The sequence below is a fragment of the Macrosteles quadrilineatus genome, unplaced genomic scaffold (genome assembly GCF_028750875.1).
Source record: "Macrosteles quadrilineatus isolate MER2022 unplaced genomic scaffold, UCM_ALF_1.0 Scaffold_1__1_contigs__length_201487025, whole genome shotgun sequence".
In the NCBI taxonomy this organism is placed as follows: Eukaryota; Metazoa; Arthropoda; class Insecta; order Hemiptera; family Cicadellidae; genus Macrosteles; species Macrosteles quadrilineatus.
This window is the reverse complement of record NW_026542594.1, coordinates 145,613,764-145,638,250: the sequence shown is the minus strand read 5'-3', so window position 1 is coordinate 145,638,250 and position 24,487 is coordinate 145,613,764. Positions and strand designations below refer to the sequence as shown.

Sequence of the window (24,487 nt, the reverse complement as noted above, 5' to 3'; positions counted from 1 at the left end):
TTGATTTTCTGACTTTGCGCGCTTGATCTCTCAAGCTTATATACAGGTTCTGCTCCAGTGCTCGGCTCGAAAATCGACATTATATAAAAATCAACAGTTTCCAAAGCAAACCGATTTTGAACCGCTCTGATTTGGCCCGAGGCCTATAAGTAAGTAAAATTGTTTACCTGACTCGAAGTAAACAAATCTAAAGTGCAGCCTCCTAATAGTAAGAAATGAAGTGAAATGAAAATCCTTCTTTAGCGTCAATGAAAGAAAGGAATTATTTATTAGCTAGCGCATCAGGCACCTAGGTTAATTCGCTGATTTGATCGGATCGTAAAAAATTGTCAAGTTCATTAAGTTAAATCAGCATTGAGGGCCCTCTCTGGTGTGCCCCACCGGGGCCTAGGAGGATTAACATTAATGTTTTAGCTTTATCCTCCTAGGACGGGGACACATTGGTTCTAAATACGGCCCTATTATAAATAGCGCCTTCACGCAGTCCATGAGGACTGTTGATGCAACCTGCATGACTGATGACAATTCTTTTACTTTGGTTGGTAGAGAGTTTATATCGATTGGCCAAATAATAGTGTCAGTAAAGCTGTTGTAAACTACTTGTCCTAGTGCTCTTACTGGGGTTAACAAATTTTCGGCATAAAAAAACTTATGGTCATTTTCATATAAATATTGTTATGATAGGGGGCCCATGTGGCTGAGCCTGTCACACAATTGCGGGCCCGTGTCCCGGTAAAATTTCCCGAAAAATCCCAGTCAGGGCTCACGGGCCCCCATAGCTCGCGGGCCCACCCGCACCGCGGGCCGTGCGGGGCCGCTATCGCCGCCACTGTATCTAGTATTGGCGAGTGCAAAAACAACTTAGGAGAGCTATCAAACCAGCAGAGATATTACTTCCATAAAAAGCGATAGTGCAGTTGTTGAAAAACATTTTATGAAACACAAATCATTTAAATGAATACTGGTATGTTTCTACCACTGTGTATGACCACACTAAACCTTAAAGGCTAATGATTTAGTTTTAGAGAGGTTTGTTTAGCACTGCATTAACTTAAAATAACTGGGAACAGATACTCCGTTTTAAAAATGGGTTTGTAAACAGTATGTTTACTCAAATATTTAAAAATCAGGACTGTGTGGGTTGCAACAAGAAGTGAGCAGTCCGGTGGTTATCAACTCTTGTTTAGTGCCACACTCAACAGTACTATATACCTCCTTGAACCTCAGTATTGTAGTTGAAGACAAGTTGTAATGTTTAAATGCAATAAATGACTTTTGGAAACAGTATGACCTTAGCATTAGCCATAACAACATCCACAATTTGTTGATCATACACAGACCAGTTGTTTGCCATTCATGTGGAAAATCTGCAAATTGTCTGACTATAAGATAAAGGTAACAAGTAGCATACATTTTTGTGTCATTTGTGAATACAGTGAATAGGATGACCAAAGTGTGACCATTAAATTGCACAAGAAATACAAGCAATGCCAGGGTAGTAGCACCATCACATAGACAACAAATTACATTAGGATAATTTTTTATATACAATAGGATATGTCCAGCCAACCCATACTTTGATGAAAGCCTTTATTAGTAATTTCTGAGTTTCTCAATTAGTATGAATAAACTGTGGACAGTTGTATTTTCTTAACACGCGTTTTAATATTTTTTTATGTTTCAGGCTTAGAAGAAGCTGTTTCCTCGGGAAAAGCTTTGAGAGATGCTGGGCTGGAGTTTGATGTAGCATTTACATCCTTACTAACTAGAGCTAATCAAACATTAGACATTATAAAGACAGAAATAGATCAATTAGATTTACCAGTTGTTGAACACTGGAGATTGAATGAGAGACATTATGGAGACTTGACTGGGTACAATAAAGAAGAGATGGCTGAAAAGTATGGTCTTGAGCAAGTATGTTGCTTTTCAGTTTATTTGTTTTATAAACATTTTTCTACACATTTAAACATTTTAAACTGTTTACTTGTAAAAGTTATTTTCAATTTTATAACACAGTACTTAATACATACTTTTTCTGTGACAAATTGTGCTGCCTACATAATATCATTGTGTGCTTTTATTATTTACCAAACTGGTAGACTTTTAAAAAGTTTAATATTGTTAAAAAAGAGGTTTGAAATTAGTTGTGTTATATTTTTTATTTAAGGTTGATATTGTTACGTGATTAAAATTTTGGACTTTATTGCGAAAGAAGAACTTTTAAGAGACAGGCAGGGTTTTTCCACGGCTCAGTTGTTACCTTATTCTGCCGAGGTTTGCTATGGCTGAGTTGTTACCATATTCTGCCATCGACACCAATACTCAAGATGATTACAGTAGAACCCCTCATATCCGGCCTTGGTTTTACCGGTCCTCTGTTTATCCGGCCCCTTCCAGGAAGCCAATATCAACATTTTTTTTCTCACAGCTTACAGACGTTTAGATGCAGCCACTAGTCTTTGTGACTGCTCAAGTCATAAAATAAATTGTTCTCATTATTTATCTGTTTGTTTATACATTTATTTGCTGAGTCACTATACTCAGTTGAACTAGTAGGCCTAACCTCTGATCAGTTGGTTGATTATTTCCAAAGTGGGGTTAGTACAGTACAGTATGAGTACATTAATTTTTGTATTTCACAAAATGGTTAAGAATGTTGAGTAGAAATGCATGTACCATTTAAGTCCTAATGATCTTTAAGTACAATTTATTGTCATTTTTACCTCCATTTAATAGGTTTTGTTACCTGGAATCATAATATTTGTACATTCATTACTTAATGACTTTAACCTACAAATATTTTTTTTCTTTTTACAAACATGTCTATTTTTCTAAAAATGATCCCAGAACAGAATTAAATTATACATTTGATTGTATATATTGACGTATACTTATGAATTATCATTTTCATAGTAGGTTGGTTTATCCGGCCAAATCGTTATCCGGTCAGGGGCTTGGTCCCGTGGTGGCTGGATATGAAGGGTTCTACTGTAATTGTGTAGATAACTAATTGTGAATTATCATGAAACTTGCTTGATAGTCACAGCAGCTGAAAGTTGTTTAAGCATTTACTACTATACAAGGTTTTGTTAAAATGTGTCGACACATTTTAAATTGATAAGTAAATAAATTAAAGTGTAAAAGCAAGAATAATCCAAAACTATTATATGCATACAAAATTATTTTGATTTTATAATTTCACTCATAATGTCTGCAAATCCGTCATCAACATTCAAGATGTTAGTATACTTTTTAAAGAACATAATGAAAGCTTTTAGAAATATGTTTTGGTAAGCCAAATGCTGGAATCTAAAAGGAAGTCAAAACCATAAACATGCAAAAAATAATTTGCAGGCCAGTAACAGTTGTTGGAAGGGTAATGTTGAAATAGTATATTTCGTACCTATGGCTGAAAATGAGGTTTTGCCGGCTCGAAATAGTTTTTAAAATGATCGAGAGCCGCAAAACCATTTCGGTCCGTGGTACGAACAGTATTTTTCACCACACTATACCCTATTACCACTATTCACCTCAATAATGCACACTGATAGTCAACACAACTACAACTTTAAGGTTACCAGTATGTGAAGAAATAATTTGAGGAATCAGCAAAAATAATAATTAATAGTTGCTAGGCAGCGAGAAGAATTATTGGCGCACCCTGGTTCGTATCCAACACTACAATTAGGAATGACTTCAAAATTAAATCAGTGAAAGAAGAAATTACAGACCTTAGCAAAAATTATCAAGAAAAATTAGAATATCATCCGAACAGTCTTGCTGTTAATCTGCTGGACAATAGTCAGTGCATTAACAGGTTAAAAAGTGTTGTGCATGTGCTGGACCTAAGCTACAGATTTCTGTAAATGTTTAAATGACTGATCAAATTTTTGGCAAGACTTGTTGATGAACAGGTGCTTGCTTCCTGACATTGCTTGATATATGTTTTACTTATTGTTCTCATATTTGAAGTTTGAACAGATTGTAAAATCAATTCTGATAAAAAAAAAAAAAAAAAAAAATGTTCTAAGAAAGTAAGTGGGCAGCTGATTTTGTGGCCCTAAGGATGTAAAAACCTGCTTGGTCCCCAAATGACGATGACAGCTGGCATGGCCAGCAAAACATAACTTTCACCCACCAATTAACGTATGTAAAAAAGCTAAAAAGATCATAGTGTGGTGAAAATGTTTTTTACCACTTTCACTGTCTACAGGTTCAAATCTGGAGGCGGAAATTTGATGTTTTACCTCCACCGATGAAGGAAACTCACAAGTATTACACAAGTATTGTGGAGAATCCTAAGTTCAAAAGCCAACCAAATATATTTATTCCTGAGGTTGAATCACTTGAGACAACAATGGTTCGAACTTTACCATTGTGGAATGAAACAATAGTTCCAGATATACTTAGTGGCAAGAGAGTATTGATTGTGACTCATGGAACCACTCTAAGAGGGCTTGTCAAACATATTGATGGTATGTTTTGTATACATATTTTTACCTTTAGTCAAAAGATGGCCTTCTTTTCATTGATATAAAATCAAATAATAATCCAATACTATACGTATATGATAATCTAAAATATATAACACAAGAGAAATTAGATCCATATTTTTACGAGTATATGTCATGTTGAATTTTGAAGATACATTTATTATTTAACAATTTGACGATAATCAGTTAATTAACAACTATTTGGAATCCCTGCTGAGTGGCTGATAACTTTGAAACTGAAATGAAGTTGTTTTTAGGCCTACCTAAATCATAAATTTGACAATATTAGCTTAAGATAACAGTGACAGGAGCTGATAACATTAAATGATTACCACACACAAGTTAGTTTCTTATTAACTTTTTTCTTTTATTATTAACTCCCAATTAAAAAATTAAGGTTTAAATTCCTGTTAATTTTTTAATTGCCTACATCAGGTAAATGGTTATATACTTAATGAGAAAATCTTCTGCAAGTGTGAAATAACAGGGGAACTCAACCATCATCTAAAATTGCTATGATAAAATTATCTTTATTTTTGTGGGGTTTGAATTACAAAAACACGTAATCATTTTAGTGAATATCCCATATAGGGAATAAGCTACAGTATTACAGTAGGTCTCATGGTAAGACCTAGACCCGGGCCAGATTTACTTTTTTGTTTTGAGGTCCCCAGAGGCCAAAAACACCCTTCGTTCAGATTCATATATATTCGAAGATTAGGGCTACTACATATCAAGCAAAATTCAACATTAATAACTGATCAGTTAATATCAGTTAATCATTCACTGTGGGTTGTACGAGACTGACAAAAACGAAATGATGATTAGTTTGTCAAAAGTTTGTGTGCATGTTCAACTTGAAAATTTGTTCTCTCCATGAAATGTGTACGGTATGTTTACATCAAATTGTTGTGTTTTTCTTGTAGAAGAAAATTTAAATAAAAATTGAGTTCAAAAAAACAAAATTCTAAAATTTTTGACAATTATAAGTAGCACATCCACTTCACATCTATAACCTCTGGGAAAAAAATAAACAATCTATAAAATACCCCCGCCGTAGCAAACCTGCAGACTAAGTGAATTTCCATTTGCCTGATTGGATTTACACTAAAATGTCTCCTTAAAATATAACGTTTATTCCCTATTTTAAATAACATTAGTTTAACGATTTGATTACTTAGGTTTGCTGCAACAGAGAGGGTAAAAAGTTTGTTTTTTTGTGAAATGTTTATAGTTTGGTATTAAATGAATGCATTTTCCAAATTTGATCAAAATATGTTCATAAACAAGCAAACTACAGCAGTTTACTTATTCTCCATAAGAATAACATAGGAATTTTAAATTTACAGTTTTTTGGAGTTTTCTCTGTAAACATTAGGCGCATATTAACGCTTCAATATACTAAATTATTTGTTTTTTTAAGCTCTACAACATGGTTTGGAAAGAAAATGCTAAATTTTTATTTTATAGGGTCAAAAATGGGAAAAACCAATTTTTACCCCATAAAACCCCCCATAATCCCCTGTTCCCATGGTCCAATCATGCTGGTTCGCGAACTCGTTCGAAGAAACGTTGGTTTACACGTTTGTACCAAATTTCATCAAAATCGGATGATTTTTGCTTGAGTTATCGTGCTAACGGACACATATATAAATATATATATGAATTTGAAAGGATGGTGTTTTTGGCCTCTAGGGACCTCAAAATGAAAAAGTAAATCGGTCCCGGGTCCAGGCCTTACTATGAGTACTACGGTAATAGCTTATTCCTTATATGGGAAATTCGCTAAAATAACAAATCTAACAGCGTTATGTATCTTTAATATTTTTAATGTGAATTAATGCAGCCCTTTAGTTTAGGTTAGTGCCAGTAGGTGCCTTAGTTAGTTAGTGCCTTAAGGTAAACAAAAGAGTCAACATATGTTACTCAACGGATAATAAGTAGCGTGTTACAAATACAGAACAATAGGGAAGAACAATCGTAGTAATATTTTTGAGCATAAGTTACTATAAAATGAATAATAATGATTATGGTCGCTAGAATTGCGCTAATGCACCATTGACTTTAGATACTCCAAACAGACATTCCATTTACGTGAACCAGACGCACCATTGACTTTGGATACTGAAAATATACTTGACTTACATGATTTATTTCCTGTCTCTCCTTAGCGGGAGCATAGGGCATCGAGAAGAGCTCACCATCCATCCCTGTCCTGCGCCAGATCCCTCTGCTGACCCCAGGTCTTCCCGACACTCGAGGCTTTCTTCATTATTGCTCATTTCCAGGTGTCACAGGGGCTTCCCATCTTTCTCGTCCATTGGGGATTCCTATCCAGGGCCTCCTTTTCAATTGATCCATCCGCCTTCCAAAGAGTGTGACTCAGCCACCTCCACTTCCGTCTGCTGATTTCCAGGCTGATGTTGCCTCCCAAAGCTGTTCATTTGATATAGTGTTTTTATGGCCAGAACACTCTCATTATACGTCTGAGACACCTGTTTACAAACACCTGGAGCTGAGAAGTACTACGCTGATCCATTTTCCAAATTTCACTGGCATATAGGACATACTTGCCTGAAAATATAGGAAATCCCTTCATCTGATTATTCCCTTTATGTAATCCAAATATACCATTGTCATTGGATACTGCAGGTAGACAATCAATTTATAAGAACCAGATAAACCATTGACTTTGGATACTGGAAGTAGATTACTCATGTATGTGACCCAGATGTACCATTGACTTTAGATACTGCAAGTAGAGATCACATTTGCGAGAAACAGATGAAGCATTGACTTTGGATACTGTGATAGGACATCTCATTTACATGATTTAGCATTGACTTATGATACTGCAAGTATACAATCCCATTATCTTATTCAGATGAAGCATTGACTTGGGAAAAGTATTGTATTAATATAGTAGCTCCATATTAATATGGCTGTTTCCTATAATAGTTTTTAGATTACAAGTAACTTTATTTATTTGTTTCTAGGTATTAGTAATGAAGACATCATGAAACTCAATTTACCTACAGGCATGCCTTTTTACTACGAGTTGGATGAAAATTTAAAACCAGTTGTATCAATGAAGTTCTTTTCTAATAGAGAAGCTGTAGAAAAAGCCATGGCTTTGGTGGCTTCTATATCTCATAGAAATTAAAGCTAAGGTTGCATCTAAAGGTAAAAAACAAAGTTTTGTATGATAATAATTGCTACTGACACATCACATTTAATGCTAAAAACACTCAGCAGGGCCCAAAAGTAAAAAATATTGTACAAAGAAGATTTTGAAGTGATAAAAGCTGTTTTAAATTGAATTTTTATTAGAAAATAAATGTTTTTAAATGCTTGCTGTTATTTTTTAGTTCTTATTACCATACAGAAATGATAAATCTCAACTTGAAGTTTCGATTTGCTGAGACATTTATTGTTATTGTTAATTGTAAGAGTGTATGATTATTATATAAATATAAATATAAATATATAAATAAAATTAGAGTTTTGTCTGTACATTGCTCAGAATCATAAACTTTTAGGTTATTTTTACGTTTTATACATTAAAGAAACCGAAACAAGTCTCATCTAAATTTCTGTCTGTCCGTCTTCCTGTCTGTCACGGCCCAAGAGCCATTTTACGTGGCCTTCTCCTGAAAAACGAGAGTACCTATCAAGTTCCAAATCATTTTAATGTATTCACTGGATTGGCGAGATTGTCTTTAGCCATTAAAATATGGCGTCACTACTTTGTAAATAAAATGACGGACATTTAAAAACCCGATTTTGTGCGATTTTTTTAAAGTTTTCTCCCAATGTTTATCTAAATAACGAAACAGCTGTTTGAATCAAGATTATTTCTTCTAGCTGTAACCATAGACTAACCAACACAAGTAGACTTCTCATCCCATTGTAAATTTTGAAGCACGTTTTTCGTGTCTAGTTCATGTACGTGACACAAAGGCGCTAGTGTCGATGAAACTTTGTTTCTATTATTTTAGGGTTAATTTCTTGATTTGTGCTTTACTGTTTGGTTATATAACTAGGGGACAAGTTATTGTTTATGATTAGATCGTATTATTTGCTTAAACGAGGTTTTAAATGGCTGTAATAACGGGAAACAAATTGTAAACAAAACACGACCTCTACAGAAAAACGGACAGAACTAACAATAAAATTGGCTTCAGCTGTTCCATAAGGATGGGAAATCTACTAAGGGAGTATGTTTTATCTATGCTGTAACTGATATGTTTACATTGAATGTTGTTTAAAAACACCGCAACCATTTCCGATCATGTTTTGAAAGCAAATCCAAACCAAGGAAGATAAAAAACTTTTTTTCTTACATAACGGATTTAATTAATCGCAAGTGAAATAATTTGTAGGGTAACCGTAAATGAAAATAGAGATTCTTTGTGTATAAAATTGTTCTTGAGTTTTGATAACCGGGAAAAAGACCTTGAATCAGTGTTGTATATGGCTGGGAAACTTGCATTTTTTAAATGAGCGTTTTCAGTCGAGACTCGGTACACGACCGTCACGCGTCTACATGTTCATAGTAATAATAAAAGTAGGCCTACTGTGTATTTATGTTTTATTCGTCATGTGCATAAATGTACAGTTTGTGTATGTGTTTCAAAAACTCCAAGACGCACCTAATGGGGAAGCTCAAGACCTTATATTAGGACTGATGATGGCGATTTAATTTTGCCGAAATGCATCTCCTGTAATAGGATACATTAGGATCGACCGGCGGACACAGACAATTTAACCTTTTATTGATTGTCATACCAATCCGGAACAACAACAAACAACATAAAATGAAGTTATGTATAATAGTTTAGCCAGCATATCTCAAAATATGCAAACCAACTGCTGTTTTTATACATGAATGTTTCAACTGAACACTAAAAGATCCCCGTGCGTAGAACGGGTACACAGCTAGTAAAAAATAAATATCTCTTTACTGTCACATTAAAGTTAGTTGTAACTTAGTTGTAACTTGTAGCGCAGCTGTTATAAATGGCTGTTATAAATATGGTTGTATAAATTTGTATCTATCTAAAAATAGTTTAACTTCTAACATTATCTGAGCTGCATACTTGGGAATAATAAATAGAAATTCTAACGAATAGCAATATTCGTTAGTTTTTTTTGGGCTAACTTCTATCATACTCATTAGTTTTTAAAAAATTCTGGAAATAACCTCTAATCAGTTAGATTTCTAGCTAACAAAACTGCTAAACAGCCTAGTGTGACCGAGGCTTTAGTTTACATCCTACTGCCCTTCCTTCCGAGAAAAAGACACTGTAGTTTAAAAAAACATTGACTTACAGTTTAAAAACATTGACTTGTGTTGGTAATCAACACCGGCTGTTTACATTTAATTATAAATATGGATGGTGTTTATATCCTCTAGGACCCTTAAAACAAAACGAAAAAGTAAATCAGTCCCGGGTCTAGGTCTTGCTATGAGTACTATGGTAATAGCTTATTCCCTATAAGGGAAATTTGCTAAAACGTGGATTCCACTGGACTTTAATTTTCATTCATATATTCATTCATTCATTTTCAATCCAGGAAATATATCAAATCCCCTTGAGTACATTTTTTGAAATATCAAAATATTAAAAAGGTTTAGAATACCTGTTGCGTCAATTGATCCTGTTGTGTTATAAATAACAACAGCTGTTTCGTACTCCTGAGAGCACATGTTTCAGGTTAAACGCTAAAAAACTATTCTCATTGATGTATGAGGTCATCAGCATTAATATAAACACTTCTTGGGCACAAAAACACAAACCCATACGAATACGACATTTATACAAAAAACTTGGCCAAGTAGTCCGAACACAAGCTGTATTACCGGTTGATGATTAGTCATGAAGCCTCATACTTCAATGAGAATAGTGTTTAACGTTTAACCTGAAAATGTGCTCTTAGCAGCACAAAATAATCATATAGCAGCATTTAATCATTATGGATTATACTTTGCAATCAACTATTTAAAATTGTAACAATAGGCGCCAGGGTACAAAAATATACATCCTGGCAGTTAAGCCGATTGGCTTCACAATGAGGTGGCAAGTTGCCATGCCCTAGCATTTTATAAAGTCAAATTAAGAACCAAGGATTTATATTCACCAACAACAGTGATGGAGTACCCTAATCTCTTTCAACACATGACTTGTGATGGAATATATGTAATCTACAAGAAAATTTAAAATATATATTATTTTGTGATTATTAAATTTAAGTAAAATAGTTTTTTAAACTTACGATCTATTCATGCATATTTTTGAGTATAGCCACAAACACATTATAAAGAATATTACCTATAAAAGAGTGGTCAATAATTTAATTAGTTTGAATGTTAAACCCAAATGAAGTTAACACTTTAAACACTAAGCCTATTTTTATTTTTTTATTTCTTTGATAGTTTTTTTTTTAGGTTACAACCTTTTTTTAGCTATTGTGCTGTGTGGATGAGTGCACTAAAACATTTAGATTTAGTTTAATCCAATAGGAGAGGCATATTATTGTAGCATGAACTGCATTCCAGTTGTTGTGGAAGTTTTACAAGAACCCTACGGATAGCAGCACTAAACAAAAGTGCCAACAGACCCTCTGTATTGTCAAATAGAGGGACAAAGTACCTGGATACACCATCAAAAAATACTGAAAAAAGGCTTCAAGTTTTATTTTGAGGTTAGATTCCTTTCAGAATGCTATTACTAACAGTCATTATTGTTATCATCCTATTACATGTAACTAAATCCAAGCCAAAACCCCCACACTACACTGTTCAAAAAGCACTGACACAATAAGTAAAAAAATTACCTATCCAAAAAAAATTTCACTAAAATGACATACGAATCGTGCGCAACACGTGGCTACAATAACAAAGTTCCCCACCGAACGCTGGGTTAACTCACAGGTAATGTCAATTAGGACAGCCAGTGCTACATTTATAGTAGGCTGCGTGCAGTGCTAGTGCTCAGATACCATAATTAGAGTAGCGAACATATGTCAAACTCAATAATGCCGTAAACTTCTACCCAAGCTGGATACCATTTATTTAAGGTGAGCCTCTCTCACCAGCTAACCCACACAACATGTACGGGATTCGAAACCACACATGCAGAAAGACATCAACGTAACACTCGTCTGTGTAACGCTAGGCCACGTTCACATAAGCAACACATCTAGCTGTGACTAAAATTTGCCAGTTCACACGAGCGACAAGTCCACCAACTAGATCACCGGCATGACAAGAGTAAAGGGTGATTCAAAATTAATGACCCAGTTTTAACGCTTTATAACTTTTATACTATTAAGCTTACCGCTATAAAAAATACACATCAAACGAAAAAGCAACTCAAAGAGTTTATGCCTTCCAAAGACACATCATTTAACAAAATCGATCCAGCAGAACTGTAGATTTAATTCTACAAATTTAAAAAGTAATCTCCAACTTTTTTTACCACTACAAATTTGGAGGTTACTTGAAGTTTTTGCAAATAATTTTTAAATGGTGAGGAAACCAACCAAGAGGTGGAAGGTAATATTCCGAAAGAGAATAAAATTTCCTACAATCTACTATTATGCATTTTTTGAAAATACTCAAGAAAGGTACCAAAAATTGCTTCAAAATAAAAAAAATTGAAAATACCCATCTTCAATGTAGACAATAAACATAGCAAACATTAAATTTCACACTTTTTTATTTTAAGCCAAATTTAGGCTACATTTATTGAGTATTTTCAAAAAATGCATAATAGTAGATTGTAGGAAATTTTATTCTCTTTCGGAATATTACCTTCCACTTTGGTCGGTTTCCTCACCATTTAAAATTTATTTGCAAAAACATCAAGTAACCTCCAAATTTCTAGTGGTAAAAAAAGTTTGAGATTACTTTTTAACTTTGTACAGAAATCAGAAATCAATAAATCAGAAATCTTTATTCACCATTGATCATATTACATGAAATAGGCTTCGTCATACAATATAGGCTAAATCTATCATAATACTAAGGAAAAGAAAATCTACACATATAACAATCATAAACCTATATAGGCCCAAACACTACTGACAATAACAACATTTCTTCAATCAATTCTATCTACAAGTGTTAATCTAGGATCACAGGACAGTCTAAAAACTCAGTTAAACAATAAAACGGATTTTTTAATAGCCAATCGTACATTTTCTTCTTGAAAACATTGACTGGTGCAGTTCTAGCATATGAAGGAAGTTTATTGAAAAATCTAATGCAGTTTATTTTGTGAGATGACCCAGTTTTGGCTAATCTGTGCATTGGGATATCAAGTCTCACCTTCCCTCTTGTGTCGTGGTTGTGTATGCTCTCTCTTGTGACACATTCTTGTAAGTTCATTTTGATGTGCATTAATGAGCAGAAAATATACAAATTTACAACAGTGAGAATTTTAAGTTTAATAAATAATGGACGACAGTGTTCCACAAGGCTCGCCCTACACATATTGCGAATTACTTTCTTTTGAATCAATAAAATATCATTTGTTTGTGAGGAATGGCCCCATAAGAGGAGACCGTAGGTTATGTGTGATTCCAGAAGACCAAAATAAGCCATTCTAAGGTACTCGCCAGAAACAAAATCACTTCATTTCATTTCATTTCATTTCACTTAGTTTCCAGATAAGATAGCTAACCCTGGATATTTTTTTACATACATGTTCTATATGGGATCCCCAGTTTAATTTTGAATCAATATATATCCCCAAAAGTTTTACGGCTTTATTTTCTAAATCTCTGTTTAAACTTAAAGTAATAGTTTGAGTTTTTGTTTCATTACAAAACAGTTTATTGGCTGAGAACCAGGCAACTGCATTACTAAGGGAAGTCTCTGCCAGGGTGTTTAAAATTTCAATTTTTCTATGTCTACAGAGAATTGTTGTGTCATCTGCATAGCAAATAACAGAGTTTGACACAACATTTGCTGGCAGGTCATTAATTGCAATGATAAAGAAAAATGGTCCTAGAACTGAGCCTTGCGGAACACCTATCCCTACATCTCTCAAAACTGAATTATTGTTTTTGACTGACACAAACTGCTTCCGATTGGTCAAGTAAGACTCAATTAATTTCAAAGGTTCACCTCTAATTCCATAAAATTTTAGTTTCATTAATACAATTTCAAATGGAATGCAGTCAAATGCTTTGCTTAGATCACAAAGAGAGAGCATGACAGAATTTTTCATTTCGAAGGCGTCTAAGGTTTCATTTACAATTTTCAGAACTGCAGTTGTTGTATTTTTGCCTTTCCTGAATCCAAATTGGCTACTTGTAATAAGATTATGACTTTCAAAATAATGATTTAGTTGATCATAAATTAAGGATTCTAATATTTTGGAAAAAATTGGGACAATTGATATTGGACGATAATTCTGTGCCAAATGTTTTTCACCCTTTTTTAAAACTTGAATTACTTTTGAAATTTGTAGTGATTCAGGAAAATAACCAGATTCTAATTAAAATTACAATTAAATATACAGTTCTGCTGGATCGATTTTGTTAAATGATGTGTCTTTGGAAGGCATAAACTCTTTGAGTTCCTTTTTCGTTTGATGTGTATTTTATAGCGGTAAGTTTAATAATATAAAAGTTACAATGCGTTAAAATTTGGTCATTCATTTTGAATCACTCTGAATGGTATATTTTATGGATAAAAATCACAAAAGTTGCAATAACTTTTGAACTGTAATTGTTACAGCAATGGGGTGTTGCACTATTTTTTTAGAATTATTAGGACCATAACACATTAATTTTGATCAAAATCAGCTTTTCTCCAAAAATCCATTTTTTTGTTATTTTAAGGGAAAGTAACATAAGTTACAATAACTTTTGAACCATAATTTTTACGGAAATGGGACTTGAACCATTTTGTTTGGAATTTAAAGAACTATAATATACTAGGCTAATTTTTTTAGAAAATTGTTCGGGCCATTTTCGGGAAAATACATTTTTTCTGTTATTTTATGGGGTTTTATAGGGAAATCAACATTAAAAATCAAAATTTCAAAAAAAATTAAAAAACTCAAAATTTTAGGGACCATAACATACTAAATTAAAACAAAACCGGCTTTTTTTAATCCTATTTTTTGGGGTGTTTATGGGAAAATAACATAATTTAAAATGTCTTTTGGACCATAATTTTTACAGAAATGGGAGTCGTACCATTTTGTTCAGAATTTAAAGGGCTGCAACCTACTAAATGTGTATCAAAACCATTCAGGCCATTTTTGAGAAAATCAGATTTTTCCGTTATTCTGAAAAAAATCAACATTAAAAAACCAAATATAAAAAAAAATTAAAAAAAAGCCTGGAGATGCCATGAATTAGAACCTACACACAAAATTTCATCGAAATCGGACCACGGGTGTAGTCCCTAGCTCTGTACACATCTAGACAGTAGACACACAGACATCACTTCGAAAACCACTTTTTTGGGTCCCCGGGGACCCTAAATGATATATCCACTCAAGACTCAAACTCGAAAATTTTGATTTCGAAAAATTTATTTCAATACTTATGCTAATGGTATAGGGGGAGAAAGTAAAAACACACTTGATTAGTTTCCTTGTAGCAGAAACCTAGTGCAGTGGAACCTCGATAAGAAGACCCTCAATAACAAGTCACCCTTGATAACAAGTGTAATTTAAAAATACCCTTGAACTTATTTTACCCTTTATCACATGTTATTGTCAACCACAATAAGAAGTCAACCTTGATAACAAGTCTTATTTAATAATCCCCATGAGAGTTTTTTGTCATCGAGGTTCTACTGTACTCGTAAAACCTAATGTTATTAATATTATAATAGATTTAATTGAAAATCAATTCAGACAAATACAGTAGACTCCCTCCTATCTGGACTCCTTGGGACCGAGGCCAGTTCGGATAACGGTTTTTCCGGTTAAACCGACGTCCCCAAAAACTCGTTAAAATGGACCATTTAAATGCATACTGTATACAGTATTTGACTTCAATTTTGGAGAGCATTGTATTTAAACACGTGAACACTGGTTTCAAATCTTTCCCACGAGAACAGTCGGTTCAGTACCACCCACTTCCTGCCGATCTAGTCCGGTTATTCCGATGTGCTGATAAAAATTGTCTGGTTAAAGAGATGTAATTTCCGCCGAGTTTAGTCCGGTTAAAAGGTGTCCAGATAAGAGGGAGTCTACTGTAGAAATTCGCTTAGTCAATTTCATTGTTTCATTGTTCAAGTGTTCATTGTTTGTTGTTGTCAATTTATTGGTTTGCTGCGGCGGGGGTATTTTGCATAGTTTTCATAGATTATTTATATAGATTGTTTATAGTTTGCCTCATATGTATAGTTTATTAGGATTAAGGACCAGAGTTGTTTTGAAAAACAGAATGTATTCTTCTGAAAAACACTTGCTAATAAAGACCTTTTTATTAATTATCTATCCACGGGTAATATTTAGTTTTGGAAATTTTAAACATGACATTTTAGTTTGTCTTGGTCCGAGAATGATACCTTAAAAGGTCAGATACCGTACTGAGAGTTGACGGACACCCTGTATAATATTCTTAATGCAAAACTATTAATTCCTGATATTGGTGAAGTTAATGGTTTACTTAAAATATTTTATGGTAATAAGAACACAACAGTAACCAACAGTAGTATTTTATTATATAGCACCATTGATGAACACATAATTACACTTAGGAAATAAGATTACAGGCTATAACATTTTTTCTGAAATCATATATTTCATCACTATGGTGTAAAGTGACTCTTTTCATTGAACTATCTGAGGTGAGAGGGTTGAAAACACACTCTTTGACCGTTTAATGAACTAGATTTTTTGTCATATTGCTACATTATTTAAAAAACTAACTTAGAAAACAAAAATACTGTTCATGAAAAGATAACCTCTCAAAACAACTTCCGGCTTGTTTTCAATTTTGTTAATGCAAATAAGCAGCTGTTCAGTAAGTGATTTGATTATTTCATCTATTACGATTGTCTTAACTGTCTGAGTCTTGACTGTTCTCTTCTTTTGAGTGGGTACCGTCCTTTATCCTCTTATATCAACAATCAATTAAATAAATAGATTACCACTATGTATGATTGGTGAGTGGACTGTGATCTGCAACTGTTTAATTGCGTTGCAGTGTCCAGTTGTTCACTCTTGCAGCTTGAGACATACCACCCTTCACATCCATAGGGAAATGGTAAAGAATACACCATACGGTCATGATCAGAACAGTGTGCTGCTAAATTCTCTACAACTCCATTTTTGGATATATAACAAACTCAGGAGGATCTTCGGGTCCTTACAAATTCAACAAAGTAAAGATAAATGAGTGTGTAGTATGCAGATTTTCTGCAATGGAGATATGTATCACTTATTAGCTAATTTTAGTATTTTACTTTACTATCTCACTTAAATATTATACAATAATACAACAATGTGTTTACTCCTACTGATTAATCACATTTGGTTGAGGGTCTAGAGATTCGACTGTAAAGTAAGTCACAGATACTGCAATAATATCAAACTTAAGTAATACTATTTGGTTTTATTATACTTTTTCTTTGACATTATTTGTATTTTCCTATCACAAAACCAAATATAACACAATTCATAAACACATTAATTTCAACAACAATTTTGTATTATTTGTCAAATATAAACTATTTTTAAAATAGTAATCAGGCCTAGTTATTACTACTTAATCCAATGCTAATTAAAACAGACAGTGTTGGGTTGTTTGTGCAAACTAGGTGTGCAGTGTAACTGACACAAGGTGTTCATCCATATGGAGTTAAGTTTAATTTTTAACTTATGGTTAGAGCCTAATAATGCACGCCCACTCGAGTGGTTCGCCACGGCAAATGCTCAAAGAATGCAAAGAACGCGGTGGCGAGGCATGCAACAGTCGCATCGACTAGCCACCCTAGTCGTGCACCCTCGCTAGTGGTGGCAAGCATGAGCGGCTGTTGCGCCACCAGCAGGCCATGTTCTCATATGCTGCTTATTATACTCAGCCACAATTGCGGGCCACCGCGCAGTGCCCCACTCCCTACCTCGCCACAGTCACGGTTTTTATGTCAAAATTGTATTATCTATATTATTAAAAGAATTTGTTGAATTCTTGTGTGCAGCAAATCAACCCCTAAATATTTATTTTTATAGGCATATTGGGTACCAATTTAAAGCTCTTGTCCTCTTAGATGTGCCTTTTGCGGGTTTGGATGATATTCCATCACCCCCCCCCCCCTTTTGTCCTATAGGCTTTTAAAATTTTGTACATGCTGAATCCTGTTGTCAATCATCTGATCTTTTTAAGTTTACATTTGTTTACATCAAAACAGATGGCCATGATACAATTTTGTTTACATCCATACGAAAATGGGGTTATCTGTAGTTGCTGATGTTTCAGTGAATTCAAGTAAAATGTTGTGATGTTATTTGTATATAATGTAAATAGGAAAATACTTGCGTTAGATTTTGTGTTGTGATAGGATTTTGTGTAAATATAAAAAAAAACTTCTTGTCATAGTCTCTGAGATCACCATTAAGTGTAAAAAATTCTCCTTTAGAAGAAAGCTTTCAGTAACAGATGGACTCCAACACTGTTGTTTCGCCTATGTTTACGACGCGTTAAAGTAGAAGAAATAGTTCATCTTCTTCACTTGACGACTATATCATTCAAACCTCGCCACACCTAACGCCACCCCAAGCGACTGAGCAGTCGCGGTCTTGAGCAACTCGAGTGGCCGCACATAATAAGGCTCTTATCTATATCTATAAAAGAGGAACTATGTATGTATGTATATATGTATGTACCTTAAGGACTCCGAAACCGCTCCACAGATTGTAATAAAACTTTCAGGTTTGTGTGAAGTTTGGTGCAGATCTGTCAAAAGGGCTTCACCCCAGAGGGTTTTAAGTGGGCCAATGTCAGACTTTTTTAACTACAATGTTTACAAATAAATATAATTTAAAAGCTTGTTTACTTTCACCAACTGTTTTGTAGGTTGGAATAATCACAACATTCTGTATTAGTCATGATTTGAAATAGTGCCACAATGTTTCCACAGAGTGCAGCGAAGAAAACTATTTTACTTTTGAATAAGTCCAAATATATTAAACCCTAATCGCAGCACATGCAATGCCTAAATATTGTTATCTTTTGTTCTATACACACACAATCTAACATAAATAATTAAGTGAATAATAATCGTCCGTTCTATCTCAGGTATTCAAATGCCTCTCAATTTGTCATTAACCCACCACATTACTGTCATTAAAAGAAGGAACTCCAATAATACTAATGCAAAACTTAAATCCACCAAAGCTATGCAACCTTACTAGACTAACGATTAAAAAAATTACACCAAAATTGATTGAAGCAAAAATGATCAGTGTAAGTTTAAAAGAGAAATAGTCTTAATCCCAAGAATACTGATGATTTCATCCGAATTACCCTCTGAATTTAAGCAACTACAATTTCCTTTGTGCCTTGCTTTCGCAATCACCATTATAAGGCACTAGGGCAATCCCTGACTATCATCGGTTTAAATTTAGAAAATTCATCCTTTTCACACGGACAGCTGTATGTTGCGTGCTCACGTGGTGGTAGGTACGCCTAAAAACTTATATATTTATACAGTACACCTAATAAAAAAAAACAAAAACATTGTTTATTCACTGGCAATTAAGTAAAATATTATATTTTTATTTTTGGTATACACTTTTATTATTCATCGTAAAGAACAAATTACCATTTAAAATAATAGTTGTTAAGCGCAGCAACACACGCCGGGTAACTGCTAGTACACAAATAATTCCAAAAAATGTCTACAGTCTTGCAATAATATTTACTTTTAGTAATAAAAAAAACTAGCTGTTACCCATGGGCTTCACCCTGTTTGCCTTCACAAGTATTATTAAAACTATTAATTGGTTAAGTTAAATTGAAGTACTGTAAACAAAACAGAATACAGTGATACAAACAAATAATCACACCTGATTTTAATAAGGTACTAAATTGAAAGAATAACATACAAATAAGTCGTACAGCTGAGGTATTTTTAACATTTGGTATATGGAAAGTTGCCTTTATAATGTAATTACGACCTTAAAGGGCAATTTATGAAATAGTAGATAGTTTTGCACAAGGTTTCTTGTCATGACGATTATTTTAAGCATATGGTTTATGGGGAAGTGACTTGTAGTGTTCTCAAAAGTTCATGGGTACTTTGGGCTTTATATATAGATTACACATCATTTCTGAAGAAATACCACCACATCAGTGACACTATAATCCAATGATTAAAAATTTGGAAATGATGCTTCTCAAGCTCTCAGAAAATTAGGGGTGAAACTACACTTGCTTCTACCATTTAAAAAATAATGAAAATATATTTTGTTTTCTTGGACTTTTGTAATAGTAATATATCTTAAACTTTATATGCATATACATGAATTCCCTCATTGGTAGAGTCTCTCTAAATATCAAAGAAACTAGCAGCATAGCCACAAACTTCACTGATACTGGAAATATCATAGAAATTAGCTATGGTACATGTGTTTTTGGCAATGTTTGCAATAACGCCAAGAACGTTGAAGATATAAGTGATGATTGTTAACGTTAGCCAGGCTATCAATATTGCCACAAAAGTTGGTAATAATAGGAATGTTGCCTGAAATTTCCTATAATCAAGTAATGATGGTCATGCACATTGACAATGCTGAGGATATCTCCATGAACGGTGGAAAATTGAGTGGTTTGCAATGTTGCTACAAAAAGTGGAGAATCTGGTGATGATACCACAAACACCAATGAAGATAGTAATATAGTTGCAAATGTTGGCGAAGTTAGTTACTGATGCCTCTAACAACAAAAGAGAAACTTTCAACCAACTAAAATGTTGTCGGCAACATTTCCATTGTCTATCGGTGTCCCCATCTCAGTGATTGGCGATTGTCTCCTGTGATTGCGGCACCGGTGTTGTCATCTCCCACATATTCTACAACATTGTTTTCAAGCAAACTCTTTTAGTGTTGTAACTATGAGAGCCCGCTTGACGAGATCTCTCATAACGCCAATATCTTCTGCAATCACAGCTACATAAACATCAACCGCAATTGTGATAATTTCACCATCATTATGTTGATTACCGTTGATTAAATCTGAGGGTTTGATCCCAATTAGTTTGGAATAGCGAGACTACTGTATTATAAAACAATAGGCCTATCATAGTTAGTTATTATTTTGCCTTGTAAAATGAGATTTTTTTCTCATAGGTGGTGTTTAGGGACACTGTAACTTCTAACATACACGAAGCTCATATACATTTCTTGGTATAAAATAGTTTTTTTTTAGTTCCTATAATAAAACTAATATTGTCATATCTAACAACTATAAAATAAGATCAAAAATTTAAAAAATATATTCTTAACAGTTAAAGATTGTGTGGGATCAGTACTTGATTAGGAACAGCACAATAACCGTCGGTATAGAGGCTTTGGTGACAGTCTAATGTTTTCCTCTACAGACATCTCTTCACGACTGTTGTGAGAATCCATGTAGTCGTCAACAATCATTTGAAATAACACATCTGAAATAGTTAATAATTTCCCTTAAATTTGTTGCAACCACCAGGTAACCATGAATTCAGTATACAGTAATTAAAAATTAAGCACAAGCTTACAAAAAGTAAAATATTTACAATCCTATTAAAAAACCTTGAGTTAAGTAGAGGAAAAATATTTTCTGGAAAGTATAGCTTAGCGTGAAAACAGCATATGTTCAGCAACAAAAATCCATGGTGACAAATAGTAATTACCGCAAACGAGTCTCGGTACCATAGAAGCTGTAACGAGAAAACAGCACAAAATGTCTGGATTAGGCCCAGCGCACACGGTGTGACTGTTTTACAACTTTTGTTGCACCTCGGCAATGTATTGCAGTGGGGAGGCGCACACGACGCAACTGGTTGTATGCGATTTCAAAAAAAGTTTGAAACCAGTCACATGCAACCGTGGGCCCGACGTTGCAGTTGCGTTACAGACTTCAGTTGCACGAGACCACGGGGTGTTTTTGTGGTGTTAGGTGGTATTTTGGTGGAATTTTGATGGCCGAATAGTGTTTTTAGTGTTTATAATTTCCTATCCGAATAGCTCTAGCTGCTACAAACAGCCTAATACTAACATTCTTGCTCAAATAAGGGTGAACCCAATGCTCTCTCAGTACCCTTCGCTGTCTTCGGTATTGATAATAGCTAATAACGTCTTCTTCGTCTAAGTCCGACATAGTAAGCGCACTTAAGGCCTTAAAATAATGTAACTGCACTAAATTTGCACTCCACTGATTGCACAATAGACGCAACTGTAGTTGTAAAACAGTCACACCGTGTGCGGACAGAAGTTTTGTTTCAGTTGCAAACTGGTTCCAGACGCAACTGGTTTGCAACAGTTGTTGTAAAACAGTCACACCGTGTGCGCTGAGCCTTAAAGATCGTTAGAGTGAAACTGAAACTATAAATGTGTTGCAGTGGTTTAAATAACACAATTTGTACTTTGAATTGGTAAGCTTCATCCTTTTGCCCCAAGAAGTACTTAATTAGGAACAGCAAAATAACCGTCGGTGTAGAGGCTTTGGTGACAGTCTAATGTTTTCCTCTACAGACATCTCTTCACGACTGTTGTGAGAATCCATGTAGTCGTCAACAATCATTTTAAATAACACATCTGAAATAGTTAATAATTTCCCTTAAATTTGTTGCAACCACCAGTAAGGATACAACTGAAGCAAAAGCGTTTGATAAATTTGGTATAAATTTATTTACTTTATCTAACAAAAATAGGCTACCAAAAATTTACTATTACTAACAGAATTACACAACTTCTCCTACAAGACGTTGATTAGAATTTCCAGCAATACATTGTGGTCTTCGTCGTCTTGACAAGATATTACTCTCGGGTCTTGGTCTGCTCCATTGAGTGTGTTGGTGGGAGCATACACTGTCTGCGCTCTGTACCACATGACGTCATCTGTCGTCACCGACAAGGACGATATGAATCCACTTTGTACAAAGCACCGAGTGAGATCGTAATACACCTCGTATGGATGGAGATAGTCCGGATAAAAATTGCTGATTCCTACGTTGTTATTGCTGCTGCCGTTGCTGTAGCTTTGGCTGGTACAGGTTCTCTTGACGGGACAGCCTAAGTAAAAGTGTTGTAATCAGTATTGCTCATCAAGTAAAGGTTTAAAGTCCATTTTAAATGTTATATGACATTAGAAAGAAGGTTTGATCAGCAATCAAGTTAGATCAATGGTAAAGCGTGTGTCTCTAGAGGATAGCATCGTCAAACTCAATCTCTCACTTAGTTCTTTTTATTTCCAATAGGAATTGGTAGCGTTAAGAAAAGTACTACTAGCGCATTCTATTGGGCATTATCAAAATTCAAGCTCCATATATTTCCATTATGTTGGGTTGAAGTAAAAAAACTAACACTATAATACCTAAGGGATTTCAAGGAGTATACGGATAAAGTATTAACAATTTAAGAATATTTTCAAATTATAATTGGAGATGGTGAGCTCAATACACATGTTATAATAAAGGTATTGCATCTAGAAGAAATGTGGAGTTAAATTAAATGTAGATAAATGGAACAAATTAAAGGTAATATATGCAGGGGTGCCCACAAGGGGGGGCTGAGACGCAAACTGCGTCATTGAAATTCTTGGGGGGGGGTTGCAAAAATTCAAATGGGGGGGTGGCTAAATTTAATTGCAACAGTGTTCAACATGACGACAATCAAAAATACATTACGAAGTCACCAGATAGAAAGTCTAATAATTGATGACAATAGTTTATTATTGAATTCAATTAGCTAAAATAGCAATGTTTAGGATTCGTGTAGTAAGTTATCATACAAGATTAGCAAGACGTGAGATCTAAGAGGGAGGACACGGAATGGCTCAACTGCTGTGATAGATAAAGATAACGCGTGGTACAGACCAAGTCCAGCTACACCGCGACTCAGCACAGAACGTTTTGTTGACATAAAGCTCGTTAAAATACAATCAAGTTGCATAGGCTACAATACTGTACACTATTGTGTAGATACTCGATTACCGGAGTTTATACTGGGGGGGAGGGTAATGAAAATACGTTTAATACAATATAGTATAAAAACAGATAACAAACCCATTAAAACGCTGTAAACAGCCATTAACGTCACGATTTGCATTTTTATAAACGAAATTCAATATTGCACAATCATTATTATTGTGTAATAATGACATTTCAAATAATTTCTCTTGGTTCAGTTGTACAAACGGCAACGTTTAAAATTATAGCTAACTCAAACTCAACTAATAACTAGCCAAACACTGCATTGCTATAAATAACGTAAATATTTAACCTTAGAAAATGTTATAAGCTGCTGTTCATGACGATAGACAGATAGGCTACCGGTATGTGCTATCACAAGGTGGGTATCACAACATAGGAATTGATAGATAAGTAATACAAAATTTTAAAATTATATTTAGAGATAGTAAAAACACTCTTAAAAAAGAATGTAACGAGAACAATCTTGTTATTCTTTTTCTTTGTTCTTCTGTTCTTTGTTAGGTTTCTCTTCAATTCATACACAAATTCAACAAGTCGCCATATTTAGGCCTACTCATTGCCCAATCACAGCCTTACTAAAGTTACCATGGTTACTAATCACTCAATCACAGTTTACTAAGCATTATATCGTCATTATTCCCCAGCTGTTGTATCTGAAATATGTTGTTAAGTCGTTGTAACATCGCGCACAGCAGACAGAAGTGTAAAACGGAGCAGACGATTGTTGGCACAATCGTTTTTTCCATTTCATTTTCATCAAAGGAGCTGTGATGTTTCCAAAGGGAGGAAGAGGGGGTCGTTATATATATCAAGAGGAAGACGCTGA

General features: G+C 34.3%; 2 protein-coding genes across 10 annotated transcripts in view; one reads left to right on the top strand and one right to left on the bottom strand.

The window, feature by feature from the left end:
* Positions 1 to 7,851, top strand: part of LOC128986620 (phosphoglycerate mutase 1-like) — a 30,053-nt gene extending 22,202 nt beyond the window's left edge. For all 7 annotated transcript variants that reach the window (XM_054407120.1, XM_054407078.1, XM_054407128.1 and 4 more), the window contains 3 exons: positions 1,685 to 1,917; positions 4,217 to 4,478; positions 7,493 to 7,851. In XM_054407120.1, the coding sequence (XP_054263095.1) occupies positions 1,685 to 1,917; positions 4,217 to 4,478; positions 7,493 to 7,659 (662 nt within the window). In that variant the 3' untranslated portion in view covers positions 7,660 to 7,851. The remainder of the gene's footprint in view (positions 1 to 1,684; positions 1,918 to 4,216; positions 4,479 to 7,492) is intronic.
* A 13,017-nt stretch (positions 7,852 to 20,868) lies between these two features.
* The window catches only part of LOC128986601 (ras-related protein Rab-24-like), a 34,938-nt gene continuing 31,319 nt past the window's right edge, over positions 20,869 to 24,487 (bottom strand). Inside the window, exon 6 of one of the 3 annotated variants that reach the window (XM_054407059.1) lies at positions 20,869 to 21,132. In XM_054407059.1, coding sequence (XP_054263034.1) covers positions 21,005 to 21,132 — 128 coding nt within the window. In that variant the 3' untranslated portion in view covers positions 20,869 to 21,004. Of the gene's footprint in view, positions 21,133 to 22,127; positions 22,265 to 22,367; positions 22,742 to 24,487 lie in introns of those variants that run through there. The other 2 variants (XM_054407066.1, XM_054407051.1) reach the window with 2 other exon arrangements.